The sequence below is a fragment of the Dendrobates tinctorius genome, unplaced genomic scaffold, assembly GCF_039654945.1.
Source record: "Dendrobates tinctorius isolate UK_male_01 unplaced genomic scaffold, ASM3965494v1 ptg000372l, whole genome shotgun sequence".
NCBI classification, from domain to species: domain Eukaryota; kingdom Metazoa; phylum Chordata; class Amphibia; order Anura; family Dendrobatidae; genus Dendrobates; species Dendrobates tinctorius.
In genome coordinates this window covers 883051-907203 of record NW_027362038.1, presented here as the reverse complement: position 1 = coordinate 907203, position 24153 = coordinate 883051, and the positions used below count along the sequence as shown (strand labels likewise).

The 24153-nt window shown below is 46.8% G+C and overlaps 1 protein-coding gene across 1 annotated transcript; it reads right to left on the bottom strand.

Moving 5' to 3' along the window:
• Positions 1-5146: 5146 nt before the first annotated feature.
• Positions 5147-21615, bottom strand: LOC141075809 (uncharacterized). The gene is made up of 2 exons (XM_073562952.1): positions 21534-21615; positions 5147-6800 (listed from the first exon to the last, which is right to left on the bottom strand). The coding sequence occupies exon 2, from the start codon at positions 6646-6648 to the stop codon at positions 5944-5946; it is 705 nt and encodes a 234-aa protein (XP_073419053.1). The 5' UTR covers positions 6649-6800; positions 21534-21615; the 3' UTR covers positions 5147-5943.
• Between the last annotated feature and the right edge of the window lie 2538 nt (positions 21616-24153).

The following is a 24153-nucleotide window of genomic DNA, read 5'->3' as shown; positions in this document are numbered from 1 at the left end:
ACTCCGTACACCTCGTACACACACGACTCCGTTCCATACACATCGTGCACACACGGCTCCGCTCCATACACCTCGTACACACACGGCTCCGCTCCGTACACCTCGTACACACAGGGCTCAGCTACGTACACCTCGTACACCCACGGCTCTGCTCCGTACACCTCATACACAGGGCTCAGCTACGTACACCTCGTACACACACGGCTCTGCTCCGTACACCTCATACACACAGGGCTCAGCTACGTACACCTCGTACACACGCGACTCCGCTCCGTACACATCGTGCACACGCGGCTCCGCTCCGTACACCTCGTACACACGCGGCTCCGCTCCGTACACCTCGCACGCACGCGGCTCCGCTCCGTACACCTCGTACGCACGCGGCTCCCCTCCGTACACCTCGTACGCACGCGGCTCCGCTCCGTACACCTCGTACGCACAGGGCTCCGCTCCGTACACCTCGTACGCACAGGGCTCCGCTCCGTACACCTCGTACGCACAGGGCTCCGCTCCGTACACCTCGTACGCACAGGGCTCCGCTCCGTACACCTCGTACGCGCACGGCTCCGCTCCGTACACCTCGTACGCGCACGGCTCCGCTCCGTACACCTCGCACACACACGGCTCCGCTCCGTACACCTCGTACGAACAGGGCTCCGCTCCGTACACCTCGTACGCACAGGGCTCCGCTCCGTACACCTCGTACGCACAGGGCTCCGCTCCGTACACCTCGTACGCACAGGGCTCCGCTCCGTACACCTCGTACGCGCACGGCTCCGCTCCGTACACCTCGTACACGCACGGCTCCGCTCCGTACACCTCGCACACACACGGCTCCGCTCCGTACACCTCGTACACACACGGCTCCGCTCCATACACCTCGTACACACGGCTCCGCTCCGTACACCTCGTACACACAGGGCTCCGCTCCGTACACCTCGTACACACAGGGCTCCGCTCCGTACACCTCATACACACAGGGCTCCGCTCCGTACACCTCATACACACACGGCTCCGCTCCGTACACCTCGTACACACATGGCTCCGCTCCGTACACCTCGTACACACACGGCTCCGCTCCGTACACCTCATACACACACGGCTCCGCTCCGTACACCTCATACACACACGGTTCCGCTCTGTACACCTCGTACACACACGGCTCTGCTCCGTACACCTCGTACACACACGGCTCCGCTCCGTACACCTCGTACACACAGGGCTCCACGCCGTACACCTCATACACACACGGCTCTGCTCCATCCACCCTGTAAACTCCTCCTGAACCCACGCATAAACTTACCTTCATCCAGCACCATGGCAACCACCACACAGACAGCAGTGTCCATCCTGCACACACTGAGGCCCCTGATCATGTGATCCCTGACTCCTCCCCCTCCTGTGACCTCATCACAGGTCCTGTGCAGTGTGTGCACACAGAACAGCCAATGCCATCGCTGCTCCTGAATGCATGCCTCCTTGCCTCCTGAAGGCATGTCTCCTTGCCTCGGGAGTGAGACATGTGGTGCACCGCAGGCCGCATGTTTGAGACCCCTGATTTAAACTATTTGTATAGTTTTTCCTTTTTTGCTTTAGCAGTCAACAAACTGGCTCCATAACACAATCAATTTCGTGATTCAAACCTGCTGGGGCTAGAGTGTCCAGGGTAAAAATCCATCTGGATTCCATATTGTATGTAGGCAGAACTAAGAGACCTCTGCAAGTAAGGATCAAGGAGCACCTTAACAACATTAGAAAGGGATATAAGGGACATCCATTGTCCCGCCACTTTGCAGACATGCACAATCGATCACGCAGAGGTGTCTCCTATATGGGCATACAATTAGTTAAGCCAAATCATAGAAGGGGCGACTATCTCAAAGCAATGTCCCGAGTGGAATCCAGATGGATTTTTACCCTGGACACTCTAGCCCCAGCAGGTTTGAATCACGAAATTGAGCTCTATGCGTTCTAGTTTTTTCCTCACTTTGTGGTACAAGTTCTAAGCCCCAAACAAAAGGGCTTAAAAGTGAAGCTACATCAGAAGTATGGACATGATTTCATATGAATGTCGGACCTTTTGATCAGCCCATAAATGAAAAACAGGGCCCGATAAAATGGGGCTTTTTGAAATATGCACATACTTTTTATTTTAATTTTTATATTTTTTCCTATTTTTAGTATTATTCTTGATATATATATTTTTTATATATATATTTGCATTCTCATTTTTTAATCTATTTTAATTATGTTAATAAATAAAGGTTACACCACATGCATATTTTATTTATGTCTTTCTTAATCTCATCATTCATTCCCTTTTATATACACATATTCTCGATGTCCATCCATTTGGATTCAGTCTCATGCAACCTCTACTTGCTTTAGGGTTAGATGCAGACACTGCCGTCCTCCCCTCCTCCCTTTCTGATTCTCACTGAATCCACAATCTCTCCTCCTAATGAGGCTTTCTTATCAGGCAGCTGTGGGTCAGGTGATTACTCTGCAGGGCTTCAGGATACTTTATAAGGACGCTCTATGCAATGGCAGGCACAACCCTGATGAAGAGAGACGTTCTCTCGAAACGCGTTGGTTTTGTGCCATTAGCCAGCCACCGTCCTTTCCCAGTGTGACGTCACGCTACACCCTGCCCCCAGCACACGCCGACCTCAGCGCCGCTCACGGCCGGAGCACGCAAGGTAGCGGCGATCCGCACTGCTTCACTGCCCCGCAGCAGCGGTCATCACCCACCCCACCTAGCACGCTTGACTGCACCACCGACCACCAGCTTCCAAGTAAGTGCCACCCCTCCCTGCACTATACCAGCGAGCACAAGCCTCCTCTAACCCTCACCCATGTCACAGGTCTGCCTCTGCATAGAACAGTCTAGTACCAGGTGCTCTTGATTTATCTAAGGATATTCAGCCACAAGCATTCGGCAAGGTTAGCCTCAGCCTCCACCCCAACCATCTATCATTATTCCTTGGTACCTTTTGGCTTTTTTTCTGATATTCAAATCTTTTTTTTTATTAGTAATTATATTTAAACCAGGATTAGGGGACATGTGCCAGCCAATATCCCAGTAACAGTTCCAAGGTTGGATGCATTATGGTCGGATTCATTAATAAGTAAGTCTAGCAGAATCTCTTTTAACCCTTAAGGGGTTGCCCCCCCTTTTTTGTAAGATAAGCGTACTCTACTTCTTTATTTATTCATTCACTTTATTGGCAGCTACTTACATTTTCAAGACAAAGCGATCAGCCTTAAGGGCATTGCGTTTTTTCTATACACTAACAAGTAAGTAGCTTATTTTCTAAAACAAAACCAAAAAAAAAAAAAATAGGCTTTATTTATTTATTCATTCATTTATTCATCTCACGTTTTGTGCCAGCTATCCATATTTCCAAGACCAGGCAACCAGCCTCCAGGACATCTTGTTTTTTCTATACATTATCAAGTGAGTAGTCTAATGTTAACCCTTGTCTTTCCCAGTATAGCACGGTGTAATTACTATTTTAAGCTTGTCTCTTTTTAGCAGGTATTAGCACAGAACCTGTCAATCACCAGCAGCATCTGGGAACACCCAATTTTTTCTTCTGGGCCAAGTAGACTAGCGCCAGTGTGTCACTCTATTATTTAAGATATATACCGTATTTTTTGGACTATAAACACACACCTAGGTTTAGAGGAGGAAATTAGGAAAAAAATTGAAGCAAAAAATGTGGTCAATTCTGTACTTAATATCCCCTATCCTGGTATATATGGCCCCCTCATCCCTATCCTGATACACATGGCCCCCTCATCCCTACCCTGGTATACATGGATCCCTCATCCCTATCCTGGTATGCATGGATCCCTCATCCCCTATCCTGGAATGCATGGATCCCTCATCCCTATCCTGACAGGAATGATCGCCTTCATCCCTATGCTAGTATGCAGGGCCCCATCTCTATTCTGGTACGATTGGCCCCCATCCCGATCCTGTTATGTATGGCCCCATCCCTATTGCCCCCACCCCCATCCTGGTATGCATGGCCCCATCAGAAAACATAAAAAAAATTACATTTGCTGGAGTACTCGCCAGGACTGTTCCTCAAAGATCACGGTGAGTATTCATTGCTCTTCAGTAGAGCGCAGTATCAGCCACCGACATCCTACTGCTGCCGGCGGTCACATGTGCTGCTACTTAAGAGAAATGAATATTCATTGGATTCATCATTCATTCATCAGGAGACTATTTAATATTGAACTATATTCAAGCGGGACTAGATGAAGAAAACCCTAAAATCATGTATCATGTTATCCGAAACAGTCAGAAAACTAGCCAGATATTGGCAGATCCCAGACCTCAAACTATATACTGTGTAAGTTTATAAGCCCCTCCAGTGTCAGGAATAGATAGTATGTGAAAATACCGTATATACCGCTCAGGGAACACTTACCTTATTCATACTAAATAATGGCACACATCTCCCAGACATTATGATTGCACATATCCCTAGTCTTTATACCGATATTGCACTCATTCCCTGACAGACCGCAGCATGGCCATTAGTTAGAAGCTGCTAATGATCTTTGGAGCAGGTAAGTTTTCCCTGAGTGGTACATATTGGGCCGTCTGAAGACTGAGTTTAGTCTAGGACAATTTGTTTGCACTACTAATTAACAGCAGTTACATTACCAAACTAGGGCAGTCCCTATAGGAGAAAAACACAAGAATTATACTGTATTTTCACATAATATCTATTCCTGACACTGGAGTGGGTTATAAACTTACACAGTATATAGTCTGAGGTCTGGAATCTGCCAATATGGGGCTAGTTTTCTGACTGTTTCGGATAACATGATACATGATTTTAGTTTTTTTCCATCTAGTCTGGCTTGAATATAGATAAATATTAAATGTAGTCTGCTGATGAGTCGCCTTTGGTGAGGATGACAAAACTCACAGAAATGAGAGGCTTGGAGAGTGCGTGTGTATACCCTATCACCCTATCTACTGAAACGTGGGGTACATGTTTTTTCTATTAGTCATCTTCTGACTAACCTTCAGGGGGTAAATTTATGGGTATAGTTTTACATTTTGAGTTAATAAAGTTTAGTTTTATCCTTTTGTCAGCAAACATGAGGAATGACAAGAGACAACCCCTTTAAGAAGATCTAATTTTGGTTAAAACGTTTCCAACATTCTGAACATAAAAAAGGCTTCTCCCCTATGTGACATCTCTGATGTTTATTAACAGTTGATTTCCAAGTAAAACATTTCCCACATTAAGAAAATGAAAAAGGCTTCTCCCCTGTGTGAGTTCTCTGATGGCGATCAAGACTTACTTTCCATTTAAAACATTTCCCACATTCTGAACATGAATATGGCTTCTCTGCTGTGTGAATTCTCTGATGTCTAACAAGATTTGAATTATGAGTAAAACATTTCCCACATTCTGAACAGGAAAAAGGCTTCTCCCCTGTGTGAGTTCTCTGATGGCTTTCAAGACTTACTTTCCATTTAAAATATTTCCGACATTCTGAACATGAATATGGCTTCTCTGCTGTGTGAATTCTCTGATGTGTAACAAGATTTGGTTTCTGAGTAAAACATTTCCCACATTCTGAACATGAAAAAAGCTTCTCTCCTGTGTGAGTTCTCTGGTGATTAATAAGATGCTCTTTCTGGTTAAAACATTTCCTACATTCTGAGCAGGAAAAAGGTTTCTCCCCTGTGTGAGTTCTCTGGTGATTAATAAGATGCTCTTTCCGGCTAAAACATTTCCCACATTATGAACAGGAAAAAGGCTTCTCCCCTGTGTGAGTTCTCTGATGGCGATCAAGACTTACTTTCCATTTAAAATATTTCTCACATTCTGAACATGAATATGGCTTCTCTGCTGTGTGAATTCTTTGATGTGTAATGAGATTTGGTTTCTGAGTAAAACATTTCCCACATTAAGAAAATGAAAAAGGCTTCTCCCCTGTGTGAGTTCTCTGATGGCGATCAAGACTTACTTTCCATTTAAAACATTTCCCACATTCTGAACATGAATATGGCTTCTCTGCTGTGTGAATTCTCTGATGTCTAACAAGATTTGAATTATGAGTAAAACATTTCCCACATTCTGAACAGGAAAAAGGCTTCTCCCCTGTGTGAGTTCTCTGATGGCGATCAAGACTTACTTTCCATTTAAAATATTTCCCACATTCTGAACATGAATATGGCTTCTCTGTTGTGTGAATTCTCTGATGTGTAACAAGATTTGGTTTCTGAGTAAAACATTTCCCACATTCTGAACATGAAAAAAGCTTCTCCCCTGTGTGAGTTCTCTGGTGATTAATAAGATGCTCTTTCTGTTTAAAACATTTCCCACATTCTGAACAGGAAAACGGCTTCTCCCCTGTGTGAGTTCTCTGGTGATTAATAAGATGCTCTTTCCGGCTAAAACATTTCCCACATTCTGAACAGGAAAAAGGCTTCTCCCCTGTGTGAGTCCTATGGTGATTAACCAATTGTGATTTCGTGTTAAAACATTTCCCACATTCTGAACATGAAAATGGCTTCTTTGCTTTAGGAGCAGTTTGTTTTTTAATGTCTCTTTTGTGACTTTGAATTTCCTTAGTAATCGGTAAAGAATCAGAAGATGTGACTTGTTTCATAGGATCAGATGACAGATCTTTACTGTGAATAGGTGATGATATATCTGGAGTAATAGCATTCACTTCAGTTGTATCTTGTAGGATCTCAAGATCATTAGATTTAAAAATTGAAGATGTCAGCTGTCCCTCTGATCGCTTGGTACAGTCATCTTCTAGGATAAAAAAACAATTTTTTTAATAAAATATCCTTGAGTTTTATATTTTTGAACATTTCTACTTAAACTGTCCATAAAAATGGCAAACTATGTAAAAAACTTTAATTATTTACCAAGACAATGACAGTTCACAGTCTAATAGAAAACCTTGTTGGATGAGCCAGTAGTGTGTGGTGTTCAACTGTTTGTTCATTCTGCCTCCCAAATATCAAATATAAAGAAACCAATCAATGTTACATAGGCAAAAATAATTGGAAGAAGTTCTCCAGCTCCACGATGTTGTGAAAACAGATTTCTTTATTCACATCAGACGTTACAAAGAGGAAGTTAAAATGCCTGCATAGAAAATACAGATGCTTGCATTCTCAACGCATTTCTAGAGTCTCAGCACCCTTAGTCAAGGCAGGTTAGAGTTAATGCTATAGTTAGGGTTAGTGTTGGGGCTAAAGTAAGAGTACTGTCACGCTTGGCGATGCACCAGCGATCCCGACAATGATATGACCTAATAGGAATCGCTGGTGCATCGCTACATGGTCGCTGGTGAGATGTCAAAGTCAGATCTCACAGCGACGCAGCAGCGATATAGAATGATACGACAGTCGTTGGGATCCGGTCTCTCAGACCTGTAGTACTGAGGTCATTCCTCATTGTCCCTGTCAAACACAGCGATGCATGCTGGCCCGCGGGACACCAGCGATCAAAAAATGGCCCAGGACATTCGAGCATGATCAGCAACACCGCAGCAGGGGCCCAATCGCCGCTATGTGTCACAAGTAGCGAGAACGCAGGTGAGATCGCTGATGCATCACAAAATCGATCTCGCTATGTGAGACGGGGGCTAAAGGGTTCCTGTCAGGCGAAAGTTAAGGTTACTGTTAGGCAAAAGTTGGGTTACTGTTAGGCAAAAGTTAAGGTTACTATTAGGCAAAAGTTGGGTTACTGTTAGGCAAAAGTTGGGTTACTGTTAGGCAAAAGTTGGGTTACTGTTAGGCAAAAGTTGGGGTTACTGATAGGCAAAAGTTAGGGTTACTGTTAGGCTAAAGTTAGGGTTTATTCTACAGTTTGGGGTAGGCTAAAGAATTAGGCTTTTCTCAATTGTCTCCCCAATAATTTGGTCACGTCAGTCATGTTACGTGAGAGTTTTCTATTTCCGGAGAAAAAAAACTATAAACGAATAAAATGGCCCGTCAGTATTATAGTGCAGAGGAGGCTTATGCACTTTTATGTTCTGACAGTGAAGAAAGTTCAGTGTCAGATGGCGATGTGGATTTCGAGGGTTTTAGTAGCAGCGACAGTGATAGCTCAGAAATGAGCAGTGATTCTGGTCCATCCTCACACACAAGGACCAGTACAACAAGAAGGACAAATAGCGCTTCTGGAGAAATGTCTCCAACTCAGGGAACAAAGCCCAGTACTAGCGCTGTCCCTAGTGCTCGTGAATTGGCGCACACCAATGTCCAAGGGGCTTTGCCTCTTGATGTAGCATTTCCCAGATGGGAGGCTTCGGATTCGGCTACTCCATTCATCCCTAATTTTAATGCCATTCCTGGTATAAATGTGGAGGTGGAAAATTTTGGAACGATTATTTTTTTAATTTGTTTCTGACAGATAGCTTGCTAGAGCATATTGTCCTACAAATTTATATGTGTCCCAATTCATCAGCCAGAATCCACGATCCTATTATGCTAGGTCAAATTTATGGACAAACTAATGTCCTAGAAAGGAAAACATTTTTAGGACTTACATTCAATATGGAACTTGTTAAAAAAAATAACCATTCGGTCCTATTGGTCCAACTGCCCTGTTCAAGCCACCCCTATGTTTTCTGCTGTTCTTCGTAGGACCCATTATGAAATGCTCATGAGATTTTGTCATTTTAACGACAATAGTCAATGCCTGCCCAGAAATGTCCCTGAACATGACAGACTATTCAAAATCAGACCCATCATCACAGAAAAGGAAAAGGAAGACTGCACCTCAAGCAATTTATTCCTTCTAAGAGGGCAATTTTTGGAATAAGGCTCTATAAAATGTGCGAGAGTCCAACCGGATACACATCAGCTTTTCGCATTTATGAGGAGAAAGATAGCCAACTAAACCCACCAGGAGGCCCTACTTATCTGGGGACATAGGGAAAAATCATTTGGGAGCTGATAACGCCATTTTTACAAAAAGGCTACAATCTGTATGTTGACAACTTCTACACCAGCATACCCCTATTTAAAAGTCTGGTTGAACATAACATAGGGGCTTGTGGGACTATTCGCAAAAACCGTCAGGTGTTTCCACAATCATTGGTCAGCAAAAAGTTCCGAAAGGGGCAGTCAGGGGCTTTACACAATGGAGAGCTGCTTGCCCTTAAGTATAAGGATAAAGATATTTTTATCCTGAGCTCGATCCACACAGATTCCACAAGGGCCACTGCAGACCAACAGGGATCCACTACTCCAAAACCTGGGTCTGTCATTGACTACAACAAATATATGGGGGTGTGGACCTTGCAGATCAGGTTCTACAGCCATACCAGGTATCAAGAAAATCATATATCTGGTATAAAAAGTTAGTCATGTATTTGTTTCAGGTGGCCACATATAATTCTTTTGTGTTATACAAAAAAGCCGGAAATGCAGATATTTTCCTTGATTATCAGGAAAAGGTCACTGAAAATCTTGTTTTTGAGAATTTTGTCCCCGCCAATCCTTTATAATCTGAAGACGTCAGAAGACTCACTGAGTGACATTTTATTGCACTCATCCCAGTAACTGAAACAAGAAAGAACCCCAGAGAAGATGTAGTGTATGTTCCTAGAGAGGAATGAGGCATGATACCCGCTATTATTACCCACAATGCCCATCATTGCCAGCCTTATGCCTCCATGATGGCTTTACAATCTTCCACACAGAACCACGTCTTTGAACTGTTTTGACATTCAAGCATTTGGTTTATTTAGTGACAGACACATTTGAGTAGAGCTGACTTAACAATTTCCGGTGGTAGGTGGGGGGAGGTCTCCAGAGACACAAGCTGGGCACAATATATTGGGCACTACAATGACATTTTTTCAATTTTTGCTCTAAAACTTCCACTACGAGTTTCTGGAAATCATCCATGTAGAGAAAATGTTCACTATATTCATAGATGAATTCCCAGAGGGGTGTCATTTCCAAAATGGGGTCACTTCAGGGGGGGATTCTGTTGTTCTAGCACTTAGCGGCTCTCCAAAGTGCCACAACAGCAGAATCCCCCCTGAAGTGACCCCATTTTAGAAATGACACCCCTCTGGGAATTAGAAATGACCCCCCCTCTGTGAATTCATCTCTGGGTTTAGTGACCATTTACCTATCTACCTAATTTCCAATGTAATATCTGGGGTTAAAACAACATTTTAGTGATAAAAATGTACCATATTTTTCAGACTATAAGACGCACTTTTTGCCAAAAAATTTAGTGGGGAAATAGGGATGCGTCTTATAGTAGGAATTTACTTACAAATGCTGTGGCGGCGGCGCTCTGTGCTGCGTGGAGGGCTCCACTGGAATTTTGTCAAAGTCCAGAGACCCCTGCAGTTTCATTGCTACGATGCGGTGGTCTCCAGAAAAATGGCCGCTGGGAACGGCGCATGCTCAGATTCAGATCTCGCCCCGAGATCTCGTTGCCGAGATCTAAATCTGAGCATGTGCCGCCCCCACCTGCCATTCTCCCGGAGGCCATCGCATCACAGCAATGGAGCTGCAGGGGCTTAAGGCTTTGACAAAATGGCGGCAAAGCCCCCCACGCAGCACAGGGTGCCGCTGCCCCAGCACAGAGCGCTGCCGCCGCCACAGGTGGAGTGCTGCCGACCCAACGCAGAGCACTTCCACCCAAGCACAGAGCACCGCTGCCACACCAGCCTGGAATGGGAGCTTCCGGAAGCCACCGCACCAGCCTGGACCACCGAACAACGTCTGTGACCACTCTTGCACCTGTGCTGATTCCACCCCCCCGGTAAGCTGAATTCGGATGTAAGATGGACCCCCATTTTGCACAATTTTCTCCCCTATTTTCCTTTTGAAAATTTGGGGTGCGTCTTATAGTCCAAAAAATACAGTAATTATTTTTTCTTCACTGCGCAATGGTATAATTTTCTATGGAACAGCTGTGGGGTCAGTATGCTCACTGCACCACTAGAAGAATTCATTCAGGGTAGTATTTTGTAAAATGCAGTCACTTTTGGGGGATTTTGCTGTTCTGGCACCTCAGGGGCTCTGACAATGTGACATGTCACCCACAAACACTTCCAGCAAAATCTGCTCTCCAATACAGCGCTCCTTCCCTTCCAAGCCCTGCCATGCGCCGAAACAGTAGTATTCTCCCACATGTGGGGTATCGGCGAGCTCAGGAGAAATTGCACAACAAATTGTATGGAGCAATTTCTCCCGTTACCCTTATGAAAATGCAAAATATGGAGCTAAAAAGATTTGTGAAAAATCGTATTTTTTTTTATTTGCATGGCGCCATGTTATAAACTTCTGTGAAGCACCTGTGGGTTGAAGGTGCTCAATACACATCTGGATAAGTTCCCTAAGAGGTCTAGTTTCTAAAATGGTGTCACTTGTTGGTGGTTTCCACTGTTTAGGCATATCAGGGGCTCTCCAAACACGACATGGCAACCGCTAATTATTACAGTATATTTTACATTCAAAAAATCAAATGGAGCGCCTTCCCTTCCGAGCCCTGCCGTGCACCCAAACAGTAGATTTCCCTCACATATGGGGTATCGGCATGCTCAGGAGAAATTGCACAACAAAATGTATAGTCCATTTTCTCCTGTTACCCTGGCGAAACTAAAAAAAAAATAGGTCTAAAGGAAAATTTTTGTGAAAGAAAATTAAAGTAAATGTTTATTTTTTCCTTCCACATTCCATTCATTTCAGTGAAGCACCTGAAGGGTTAAGTAACTTCTTGAATGTAGTTTTGAGTAGCATGAGGGGTGCAGTTTTTAGAATGGTGTCACTTTTGGGTATTTTCTGTCATATTGACCCCCCAAACTCATTTCAAATGTGAGGTGGTCCCTAAAAAAATGGTTTTGTAAATTTTGTTGTAAAAATGAGAAATCGCTGTTTAACTTTTAACCCTTATAACTTCCTAACAAAAAAATTTGATATAGTTGATATAGATGCTACTGCGCAGGCGCCGCCATCGCCGGTGACATTGTGCTGGATGTAATTTCTTTCTAAGCCTCACAATAGCCACAATATTATAGGCATTATCACCAATAACATCAATGCTATTATATGCATCTAGAGTTGAGCGAAACGGGTCGAAAAAATTCAAAAGTCGCCGACTTTTAGCAAAGTCGGGTTTCATGAAACGAAACCCGACCCTAGGATGAGGTCGGCCACAAGGTCGGCGACTTACGCGTCAAAGTCGCGTTTCAAAAGTTTGTTTTGCGCTCTTTTTCAGCCAATCAGGATCCACGGACACTGTGGGCAACGTGATGACATAGGCACGGGTCACCACCATCTTTCAGAAGGGCATGCAAGTGATTGGCTTGCTTTGGTGGGTGTCACAGGGGGTATAAAAGGGCGTGCACGCCGACCGCCATCTTACTTCTGCCGATCTCAGTATAGGGAGAGGTTGCTGCTGATTCTGTAGGGAGAGCGTTAGGCAGGGAAGAAGACAAAAAAACTGCTTCTGCTGCTAGCGATTTGGCCTGCACAACACACCAGTCACTGTGTGTGCAGTGCAAGGGGAGGCTATATAGTGGTGTATCAGTGGTGTTGGTTGTTAGGCTGCCTTCTAAGGCTTCCTGACAGGCTGGCATTGCTGTTTACCCACTGCTCCGCAAACTGCTTTTTTAAAAGCAATCCAATCTCCCTTATCCTCTAGTCACTTTGGTCACAGCTGTGCCATCGAGCCTGTCACATAGCACTCAGATATTCATTGGGCCTCAAACTGCTTTTTTAAAAGCAATCCCAATTTTTTTTTTTTGTCCTGCTGAGAAGAAAAAAAAACTGCTTCTGCTGCTGATAGCAATTTGGCCTGCACAACACACCAGTCACTGTGTGTGCAGTGCAAGGGGAGGCTATATTGTGGTGTATCAGTGGTTTTGGTTGTTGGGCTGCCTTTTAAGGCTTCCTGACAGGCTGGCATTGCTGTTTACCCACTGCTCCACAAACTGCTTTTTTAAAAGCAATCCAATCTCCCTTATCCTCTAGTCACTTAGGTCACAGCTGTGCCATCGAGCCTGTCACATAGCGCTCAGATATCAGTGGGCCTCACACAATCCAAAAGTGTCCAGTGTCCAAAAGTGTGTGCAGAGATTCAAAATCTCACTTATCCTCTAGTCACTTAGGTCACAGCTGTGCCATCGAGCCTGTCACATAGCGCTCAGATATTCATTGGGCCTCACACAATCCAAAAGTGTCCAGTGTCCAAAAGTGTGTGCAGAGATTCAAAATCTCACTTATCCTCTAGTCACTTAGGTCACAGCTGTGCCATCGAGCCTGTAACATAGCGCTCAGATATTCATTGGGCCTCACACAATCCAAAAGTGTCCAGTGTCCAAAAGTGTGTGCAGAGATTCAAAATCTCACTTATCCTCTAGTCACTTGGGTCACAGCTGTGCCATCGAGCCTGTCACATAGCGCTCAGATATTCATTGGGCCTCACACAATCCAAAAGTGTCCAGTGTCCAAAAGTGTGTGCAGAGATTCAAAATCTCACTTATCCTCTAGTCACTTAGGTCACAGCTGTGCCATCGAGCCTGTCACATAGCGCTCAGATATTCATTGGGCCTCACACAATCCAAAAGTGTCCAGTGTCCAAAAGTGTGTGCAGAGATTCAAAATCTCACTTATCCTCTAGTCACTTAGGTCACAGCTGTGCCATCGAGCCTGTCACATAGCGCTCAGATATTCATTGGGCCTCACACAATCCAAAAGTGTCCAGTGTCCAAAAGTGTGTGCAGAGATTCAAAATCTCACTTATCCTCTAGTCACTTAGGTCACAGCTGTGCCATCGAGCCTGTCACATAGCGCTCAGATATTCATTGGGCCTCACACAATCCAAAAGTGTCCAGTGTCCAAAAGTGTGTGCAGAGATTCAAAATCTCACTTATCCTCTAGTCACTTAGGTCACAGCTGTGCCATCGAGCCTGTCACATAGCGCTCAGATATTCATTGGGCCTCACACAATCCAAAAGTGTCCAGTGTCCAAAAGTGTGTGCAGAAATTCAAAATCTCCCCTGTCCTATAGACACCTTATACCTTGTTTTACATGCTATATAGTTTGTTGGATTTTGTCTACATTTCTACCAAAAATGAGGAAGGCTGGTGGAAGAGGCCGTGGAATTGGGCGGGGGTTGGCAGCTGGTAATGATGGTGTTGGTGGTGGATCTGATGGTAGTGGCAAGAGCAAAATAGGACCGAATGCAGGAGGTGTTGAGCCTGCGTCATTGTCTGGCTACATAAGGCCTCGAGCGCTTAGTTTTCTAGGAGTTGGCAAACCGCTTTTAAAGCCAGAGCATCAGGAAAAAGTTTTGTCTTACATTGCTGACTCAGCCTCCAGCTCTATCGCCTCCTCTTCTTCAGTTGTAAAAAGTGAAAGCACTGAGTCGTCATTGGAGGCTCATGTTCATGAACCACACCTTTCCTTGTGTCCTTCACCCCAACCAAGATTGAAGGATGACGCAGGCCATACTACTGATTACTCCATGGAGCTGTTTTCACATACCATGCCTGGATTATCAAGTGAAATGGTGAATTACCCAGGCCAAGATGAATCTGACATGGAGTGCACTGATGCACAGCCGCTGATGGATGATTCTGCTGGTACATTCACTCAGAGCACTACATTGTCCTCGCAGTGTACAGAGCCAGATTCTGACCCTGATGAGACTCAGGTGCCCCTTCCCGCACACTATACCACCATACACGGTGACACAGAGGAAGGTGCACATGACATAGAAGAGGAGGTGATGGATGACCCAGTTGTTGACCCAGATTGGCATCCATTGGGGGAAGAGGGTGCTGCTTCCAATAGCTCAGATGAGGAGCATCCACAGCAGACATCGACATCGCAACAGCTGTTATCTGGCAGGCCCGGAGCACTCCAAAGACAGGTTCCAAACATCAAAAGAGTTGCTGGACAGCTTGTCCAGAGGGTCAAAAGATCACAGCGTGCTAGGCCGCAAAATGTCTGCCAAAGTAGGAAGAGTGCAGTGTGGCACTTTTTTGAACAATATCCTCATGATCAGGCCAAGGTTATCTGTAAGAAGTGCGCCAAGACCTTTAGCCGAGGGAAAAATCTGAAAAATTTGAATACCAGTTGCATGCTTAGACATTTAACCAGCATGCACTTGCAAGCGTGGACACAACACCAAACCTCAAGTGCCACATGTGCAACTGATCACAACGAAGGTAGTCATCAACGCTACATTGTTTCCCCCACTGTAAGCCCACCGGTTAGCACAGCAGCAAATGTTGAGGTGTCGTTGTAAGGCCACAGCAGTTAGGGAATCCCACTGTTATATCAACGAAAGACTGATTCTAGGCCATCAGAAAGAACACCAACTCCATCACCATCATCAACCCTCTCTCAGTCCGCCCTGTCCACCGCTACTTCCACCATATGCAGCTCTCAAGTCCAGCTCACCCTCCCAGACACTATGAGTAGGTCAAGAAAGTACTCAGTCTCTCATCCGCGTACACTGGGTTTGAACGCCCACATTGCCAAACTAATCTCGTTTGAGATGATGCCCTTTCGGTTGGTGGAAAGCACAGCTTTCCGCGAACTCATGGCCTATGCAGTACCACGCTATGACCTACCCAGTCGCCACTTCTTCTCTCGCAAAGCCATCCCAGCCCTCCACCATCATGTGAAAGACCGCATTGTCCATGCACTCAAGCAGTCAGTGAGCGGAAAGGTGCACCTCACAACTGATGCATGGTCCAGTCGGCATGGCCAGGGCTGTTACGTGTCCATCACTGCGCACTGGGTTAATGTGGTGGATGCAGGGTCCACAGGGGACAGCGGTGGTGGGACAGTGCTGCCTAGCCCACGGTATAGGAAACAGTTGGCTGTAGGCGTTCCACCCTCCTCCTCCTCCTCCAGAAGCGAAAGCTCGTCCACAGAGCGCAGTCATACGAGCACTCCATCTGCAGCTGCCACTGTTGCACACGATGTGTCCCCCTATCGAGCAGCTAGTGGAAAGCGTCAGCAGGCTGTGTTGCAGATGATGTGTTTGGGCGACAGACATACCGCCGAGGTGCTGGCCGAGTACTTGAAGCGACAAACTGAGTCATGGCTGGGCAGTGTACATCTTGAGGCAGGCAAGGTAGTTAGTGATAATGGCCGTAATTTTGTGGCAGTCATAGCCCTTTCAAAACTCAGCCACATACCTTGCTTGGCTCACACCTTGAATCTGGTGGTGCAGTGCTTCCTCAAAAATTATCCGGAGTTAACAGCCCTGCTCCAGAAGGTGCGAAGACTGTGCGCACACATCCGCCGGTCGCCTGTACACTCCGTTCGTATGCAGAAGCTGCAGCGATTGCTCCACCTTCCCAACCACCACCTCATTATCGACATTGCAATAAGGTGGAACTCCACCCTGCACATGGTGGAGCGGCTGTGCGAGCAGAGGCAGGCCATAATGCATTTGTGGGAGGATACACGGCCAGGCACTTTGAGAGCAGACATGGAGTTGACAGGTGTGCAGTGGTCGAAGCTGAAAGACCTCTGTAAAGTCCTTCAGTGTTTTGAGGAATGCACACGGCTGGTAAGCGCAGACGACACCATCCTAAGCATGAGCATCCCACTTATGCGTCTGCTCATGCAAACTTTGACGCACCTTAAGGAGCAGGCGTCTGCAGCCAATGTTGATGAGGAGGAAGAGGAGGAGGGAATCCTTGATGACATTCAGCCATTGTCTGCTCAGGGACCTCTCCTGGACGAGGTGGAGGAAGAAGAGGAGGAGGAGGATGATGATGGGGATGATTACTTAGGGGAGGAGGATGCATCTCGTGGGGCAAGTGAAAATGTTGGCGTGGCAAGGTCTGGTACAGGGTTTGTGCGTGACTGGAGGGATGTGGATTTGCCAGAAAGTGCTCTTCCAACCAGCACTCGCAGTGCATCATTGACACCGGGAACATTGGCCCACATGTCAGATTATGCCTTGCGGATCCTAAAAAGGGACCCCCGCATTGCCAAAATGATGAACGATGACGACTACAGGTTGGCCAGCATCCTGGATCCACGCTATAAAGGCAAATTACAAAACATCATGCCACAGGAGAACCTTGACCTAATATTGGCTAATAAACAAGCAACTCTGGTAAATCGGTTGCTTGAGGCATTCCCAGCACACAGCAGCGGTGATGGTTCTCACACGAGCCTTACGGGCCGGGGGCAGCTTGGCAGAGGTGTTCGTGGTGCACACAGCAGAAGTGGTGTTGGAGACAGGGGTTTCATGACAATGTTATGGACTGATTTTTCAAATACCGCTCACACAACTGGTAATACTGCATCGATGGAAAGTGACAGGAGACAGCAGTTGTCAACCATGGTTACAAACTACTTTTCCTCCCATATCGATGTTCTCCCACACAGGTCATTCCCCTTTGACTATTGGGCCGCTAAACTGGACACCTGGCCTGAATTGGCACAATATGCCTTACAGGAGCTCGCTTGCCCAGCTGCAAGTGTGCTATCGGAAAGAGTCTTCAGTGCAGCTGGATCAATCCTGACAGAAAAAAGGACCCGTCTGTCAACCCAAAATGTGGATGATCTAACCTTCATTAAAATTAACCATGCATGGGTTTCCAAGGATTTTGTCCCACCTTCCCCTGATGACACATAGGGTGACAGAAAAATGGCTTGCTTTGGTCCACCTCTTCCTGGGACTTGACCTATTTCGCCTTTTGCATCAGCTGAATGTCCAACATCAACATATGCCACTTTCTAAAACTCCCTAACTGTGCTGCCTCCCCCCCATGGCCGGGGTCACCACCTAGCGCACGACACCGTGCGAGTGCCGTTGCCCTGGACAGGTGGGTAGGCCGACTCTTGGGCGCGGGCACTGGCACAGGGTCCCTCATAGTGCAATCAAGTGTCTCTGACGGTGGTAGTGCACACCCGCCGTCAGACACACCGCTGTACTATGAGGGGCCCAGTGCCAGTACCGACGCCCACGAGTGGGCCCCCCTTGCTTGGGCAGGGCCCCAGCATTTGCAATCTTTACCTCTCCCTGCTCCTCCGCTGTGTAATCTGGGCCGTCAAATCCATACCGTGCCTGACACCGTCTGAGCCTGCCTCCTGAGACATATATTTTGAATGTGTATGCTATCCATACATGTTATCCGGGGATACGGTACCCTTTCTAACCTTTGTGCAATCCCGTCAAATCCATACTGGGCCTGACACCGTCTGAGCCTGCCTCCTGAGACATATATTTTGAATGTGTACGCTATCCATACATGTTATCCGGGGATACGGTACCCTTTCTAACCTTTATGCAATCACGTGCAATCCATACTGGGCCTAACACCGTCTGAGCCTGCCTCCTGAGACATATATTTTGAATGTGTATGCTATCCATACATGTTATCCGGGGATACGGTACCCTTTCTAACCTTTGTGCAATCACGTGCAATCCATACAGGGCCTAACACCGTCTGAGCCTGCCTCCTGAGACATATATTTTGAATGTGTACGCTATCCATACATGTTATCCGGGATACGGTACCCTTTCTAACCTTTGTGCAATCACGTGCAATCCATACTGGGCCTAACACCATCTGAGCCTGCCTCCTGAGACATATATTTTGAATGTGTACGCTATCCATACATGTTATCCGGGGATACGGTACCCTTTCTAACCTTTGTGCAATCACGTGCAATCCATACTGGGCCTAACACCGTCTGAGCCTGCCTCCTGAGACATATATTTTGAATGTGTACGCTATCCATACATGTTATCCGGGGATACGGTACCCTTTCTAACCTTTGTGCAATCACGTGCAATCCATACTGGGCCTAACACCGTCTGAGCCTGCCTCCTGAGACATATATTTTGAATGTGTACGCTATCCATACATGTTATCCGGGGATACGGTACCCTTTCTAACCTTTGTGCAATCACGTGCAATCCATACTGGGCCTAACACCGTCTGAGCCTGCCTCCTGAGACATATATTTTGAATGTGTACGCTATCCATACATGTTATCCGGGGATACGGTACCCTTTCTAACCTTTGTGCAATCACGTGCAATCCATACTGGGCCTAACACCGTCTGAGCCTGCCTCCTGAGACATATATTTTGAATGTGTATGCTATCCATACATGTTATCTGGGGATACGGTACCCTTTCTAACCTTTGTGCAATCACGTGTAATCCATACTGGGTGTGAGAACGGCTGGCGAGCTGTTAAGCAAGCTACAGCACCTGTGGTTTGCACACGTAAGTTTTTCATGTTTTCAGGAATGACGGTTAGGCCTAATTCCGGAACTGCAGTTGACCTGCACTTACTGGGAAATCATTGTTCGCGGGTAATAATTGTAATCAGTGATCCCCATCACTAACGTTGTTCAGCGGGTTATCTGCACCTGTAAGCGACAAACGCTCGCCTTTTCAGTGTAGCGCACATGCAGCCATGGACATGTAAGGGCATGACACACCAGTTATTGGCCAATCTCATGTTCCAGAGCCTCACGTGTCCCTCTAGTAAGCCGGACTCGGACCGCGGGGCATGACGGAGTCTCGTTCGTTAACGGAATTAAGCTTGCAATGTGTGCATCTGTTCTGTAGCTGGCATGGTTGAGGTTTCCCAGGTGGAGTCGAATTTAACCGTAGGCTCTACTCCTGGTGGTGCCCTTCTGGACATTCCTTTAAGGTTCAGCTTTGCAACCATACTGCCCACGTAAAACAAACACTTTGCCTTCATGAACGCTGTTTGGAGGGTCATGACTCGTGGTAATAACGCCGCCCAATCAGTTAACCTGCTAGAGAGATCCTTCGTTGCTCCCAAGCATGACATCACACTCCCTAGGAGGAAGGTAATGCCACTGTGGCGACCGTACTCCTGGGGGCGACACAAGTGCACTGATGCCCAGCCACTGCTCGATGAATCTGCTGGTACATTGACCCAGACCACTACATTCCCCTCGCACGCTACACGGCCTGAATCTGACCCTGATGAACTCAGGTTACCCTTCCCATATACAGTTCCATCTTACACGGTGACAAAGAGGAAGCTGCAGATGAAAGTGCAGGTTCGGCCCACCCGCCATCAGACACACCACCGTACTATCAGGGGCCCTGTGCCAGTGCCGTCACCAACGAGTGGGCCCCCCCTGCTTGCTCAGGATCACAGCACTTGCAAGGTTGAAATACTGTGCAGTGAGATGGAAGATGGGGACGACGAGGAGTCCAGACTAGTACAGGGATTCCCTAGCGAGGAGACTTATTTGATTGTTTTCAATGTTGGGACAGCAATTTTTGGGGAGCACGTTACTCTGGAGAATGATAGATGGGGCCCACCATACACTGGAACATTCCAAAGGTGGACATCAGACACTGGAGCAGCATTTACAGGGCCCATTATACACTAGAGCATTAGAAATGGGGCCCATTATGTTTGGAGCATTATTTGGGCCCATAAGACAGTGGAGCTTCATCCATGGGGACCAACATATACTGTAGCATTATGTGGAGCTCATCATATACTGCTTCAAACATTATATGGGACCAATGATTCTGTATGGAGAAATAGATGGGCCTCGTCATGAGATGTAAAAAGTGAAGTATTTTTCATTGTACTATACCGCTATTTCTCTGCCGTATCGGAGCATGATGAGTTGTGGTATGTGTTAAAGGGGCGCTCTTTCACCCAGGGCACATGAAAACCTGCAGCCAGCCCTCCCCCCCCCACAACTTTAGCCAAATAACCCCCATTTTTCAGTGCGTAACTTGTATTATGAAGTTAATTAAGGTTGACAAGCTTAAGTAAGAAGAATTGATGCTTTTGGCATTCAAATGGGCACTGTAGGTGTGTTTCCTGTCCTCCTCTCACTGCCGACTTTTATTCCCCATTGACTTACATTGGGTTTCTTGCTTCGGGACGACCCCGACTTTTCCCTATAATCGGACGATCTTGCTCGACCCGACTTTTGGAAAAGTCGGGTTTCACGAAACGAAACGCGACCCTAAAAAACCAAAAGTCGCTCAACTCTATATGCATCATGTAATAATGGGGGGCAGGTCAGTGAGGGGTCAGCGACCTGTCATAAGCCAATACAGATGAATATGTAATCAGAGCACCACATAAAGCCCCGCCCACAGCCCCACCCACAGCCCCGCCCCAGAGCACGAGAATCTCATTAACTGAAAACTACAAATACAGATTAGACAACAGTAAACCAGAGTTGCCCTCATTTATGGTGGACCATTGGAGCTACTATGAATCCTGACCAGAAGATTAGAGAAAATAATATTGCTCCCCATTTCAGGAGAGATTGTGCAGTAATCTGAATTCCTTAGGATCGAAAACAATGTAATTGGTTGTAAGTTCTATAGAAAAGGGCTTTCAATGCCCAAAGTCATTTGAACAGTTTTGGGTGGAGGAGAATGTTGTGGTCTAGAGGGAAAATGGTGATCATGGTAATACGGCCGGACTACACCACCGATAAAGCAGCCACAGCCGGTGACTGAGAGGAATCTGTGACTTCTCTGCATTCAGTGGTTACTACTCACCTGGGTAGTCATATGTGGGAATCTCCTCTTTACACCGCTCATCACCCCTCACATATGTCTCTGTAGTATTAATATGGGTCAGATCTTCACCCTGAAACAAATATTGTAAAAGTCACAGACAGATGGAGAAGTCCCATCTATGATCAGCTCTAATCCTGCCATCTCCACCGTTCTCATTACACAAGTATAAAACATATAATATTGGTGGATAAAACAAGACTGAGCACAAGACTTTCACAGCCGTCTACACATCATAGGGGAGATCTCCTGACACCTTCTCTCCATCTACCTGATGATCCTGAGGAGCACTGGGATCTTCTTGTTTCCAGTCCTGTGGAAGAAGAGGACGGGGACATCTCTCTGGTGTTGTCGTCTTACTGGATAGATCTGGAGGAAACACATACAGGGACTGAATTTATTCTCTACATACAGATAATTATAGGCCGTGTGTATTTAGTCCTGTCTATTACCTGGAGATGTGAGGGGCTGGGGAACCTCCATTATGACGTTCCTGTACAGATCTCTGTGTCCTTCTAAATACTCCCACTCCTCCATGGAGAAATAGACAGCGACATCCTGACACCTTATAGGAACCTGACACATACAATGATACCGTCATCCCCCGATCCCTTCATAGTGTTACTGTATAATGTCCCAGCATTCCCAGCAGTGTCACCTCTCCAGTCAGGAGCTCCATCATCTTGTAGGTGAGTTCTAGGATCTTCTGGTCATTGATGTCCTCATGGATCAGGGGGTGAGGTGGAGGCCCCGTGATTGGGCTCAGGGGTCTTCCACATCCCTCAGACACAGGGTCCTGACAGCGGTCACTAGAGGTCTTCTTCACCACTGTGTAATCCTGGTTATGGAGAGACACATTAATAAATCTCACTACAGACATTTCCAGAGTCCTCACCTCTCCAGTTCTGTCCATCTGTTATTCCCATAGATAAGAATGATGTTATGTGACGTCATCAGAATCTCTCACCTCTCCAGTGAGACGGAAGAGGATCTCTAGGGTGAGGTGTAACATCCTCTCCGCCATCTTGTCTCTGTCCATATCCATCCTTGATGGGTAAATCAGGAAAATTCTCTTCTGTAGAAGATCTTCACTGAGAGGATCCGATATTGTAGAGACCTGAATGAGAAGAAGATGATCCGATGTAACAGCATAAGAATCCTGTGTAATAATACAATTACTGGAGATAATAAGGGAAACATAGGAGGAGATTTATTATCTTACAGGGTTTAGTTTTCTCCCCTGACATCTACTAATAAAACCTATATATTTAGGCCACAGACAACAAGCAGTTTCCTCCTCGGAGTCGGCAGCTGAACACGTTCCTCATAGACTCATCTTCCATAACGCTAATTCTCGTCTCATTACCGACACTGGAATCGGCATTAGCAATACTGCAGGAGAGATTCATTACACGCGACATGAGAAATAACTCCTTCATGATGAGGACGACATCTTCATCTTCTACTGCGGCTCTAGAGACAGATTTGGCCAGAGTCGGTCACTGCCTCCATCCCCACCGGCCGTCTATATGGAGGTTTCCCGTCTTCCCCGCACTGGAATCTTCTCTCACGTTAGATCTCAGCTCTGAGTCACACACAGAAGTTTGAGGCTTTTCTGGAAGAACAGGACAGGAGAGATCTGAGGCCGATGTCTCCATGTACAGGGTTTCCCCTCGGGATAAGAGGCTTTTCTATCCCTTTCCCCCAATTAGAGGGGGCACCTGTGGATATCGGGGTCTTTACCGGCTGCAGTCCTGGGGAGATTTACTCGGTAACGTGGACGTTGGACAAACGTCACCATCAATTCCCATCAGAGTGAAGGAACATCGCTCCTCTATTCAGCTCTATGGATCCAGGATGAAATCCACTGCGGCCCCTGCAAGAAAAGAGCGAAGTCTGGTGAGACCCCCCGAGGCCGGAGATTTCTACAGCTGCTCTGTGCGCACAGGACCTGTGATGAGGTCACAGGAGGGGAGGAGTCAGGGGTCACATGATCAGGGGCCTCAGTGTGGGCAGGACTCTGCTGTGCTGGTTGTCATGGTGCTGGATGAGGGGAAGTTTATGTGTGGGGTCAGGAGGGGTTTACAGGGTGGATGTAGCAGAGCCGCGTGTGTACGAGGTGTACGGAGCGGAGCCGTGTGTGTACGAGGTGTACGGAGCGGAGCCGCGTGTGTACGAGGTGTACGGAGCGGAGCCATGTGTGTACGAGGTGTACGGAGCGGAGCCGTGTGTGTACGAGGTGTACGGAGCGGAGCCGTGTGTGTACGAGGTGAATGGAGCGGAGTCGTGTGTGTACGAGGTGTACGGAGCGGAGCCGTGTGTGTACGAGGTGTACGGAGCGGAGCCGTGTGTGTACGAGGTGTACGGAGCGGAGCCGTGTGTGTACGAGGTGTACAGAGCGGAGCCGTGTGTGTACGAGGTGAATGGAGCGGAGCCGTGTGTGTACGAGGTGTACGGAGCAGAGCCGTGTGTGTACGAGGTGTACGGAGCGGAGCCGTGTGTGTACGGAGGGGACCCCTCTGTGAACGCTGTATACACCTGTATTCCCTCAGCTTCCGTCACAGACTCCCATGTAAGCGGTATACACCCGTATACCCACAGC

Bases quoted from the DNA above. Each gene is read 5' to 3' on its own strand.
- LOC141075809 (XM_073562952.1), bottom strand. From the start codon at position 6,648: ATGAAACAAGTCACATCTTCTGATTCTTTACCGATTACTAAGGAAATT.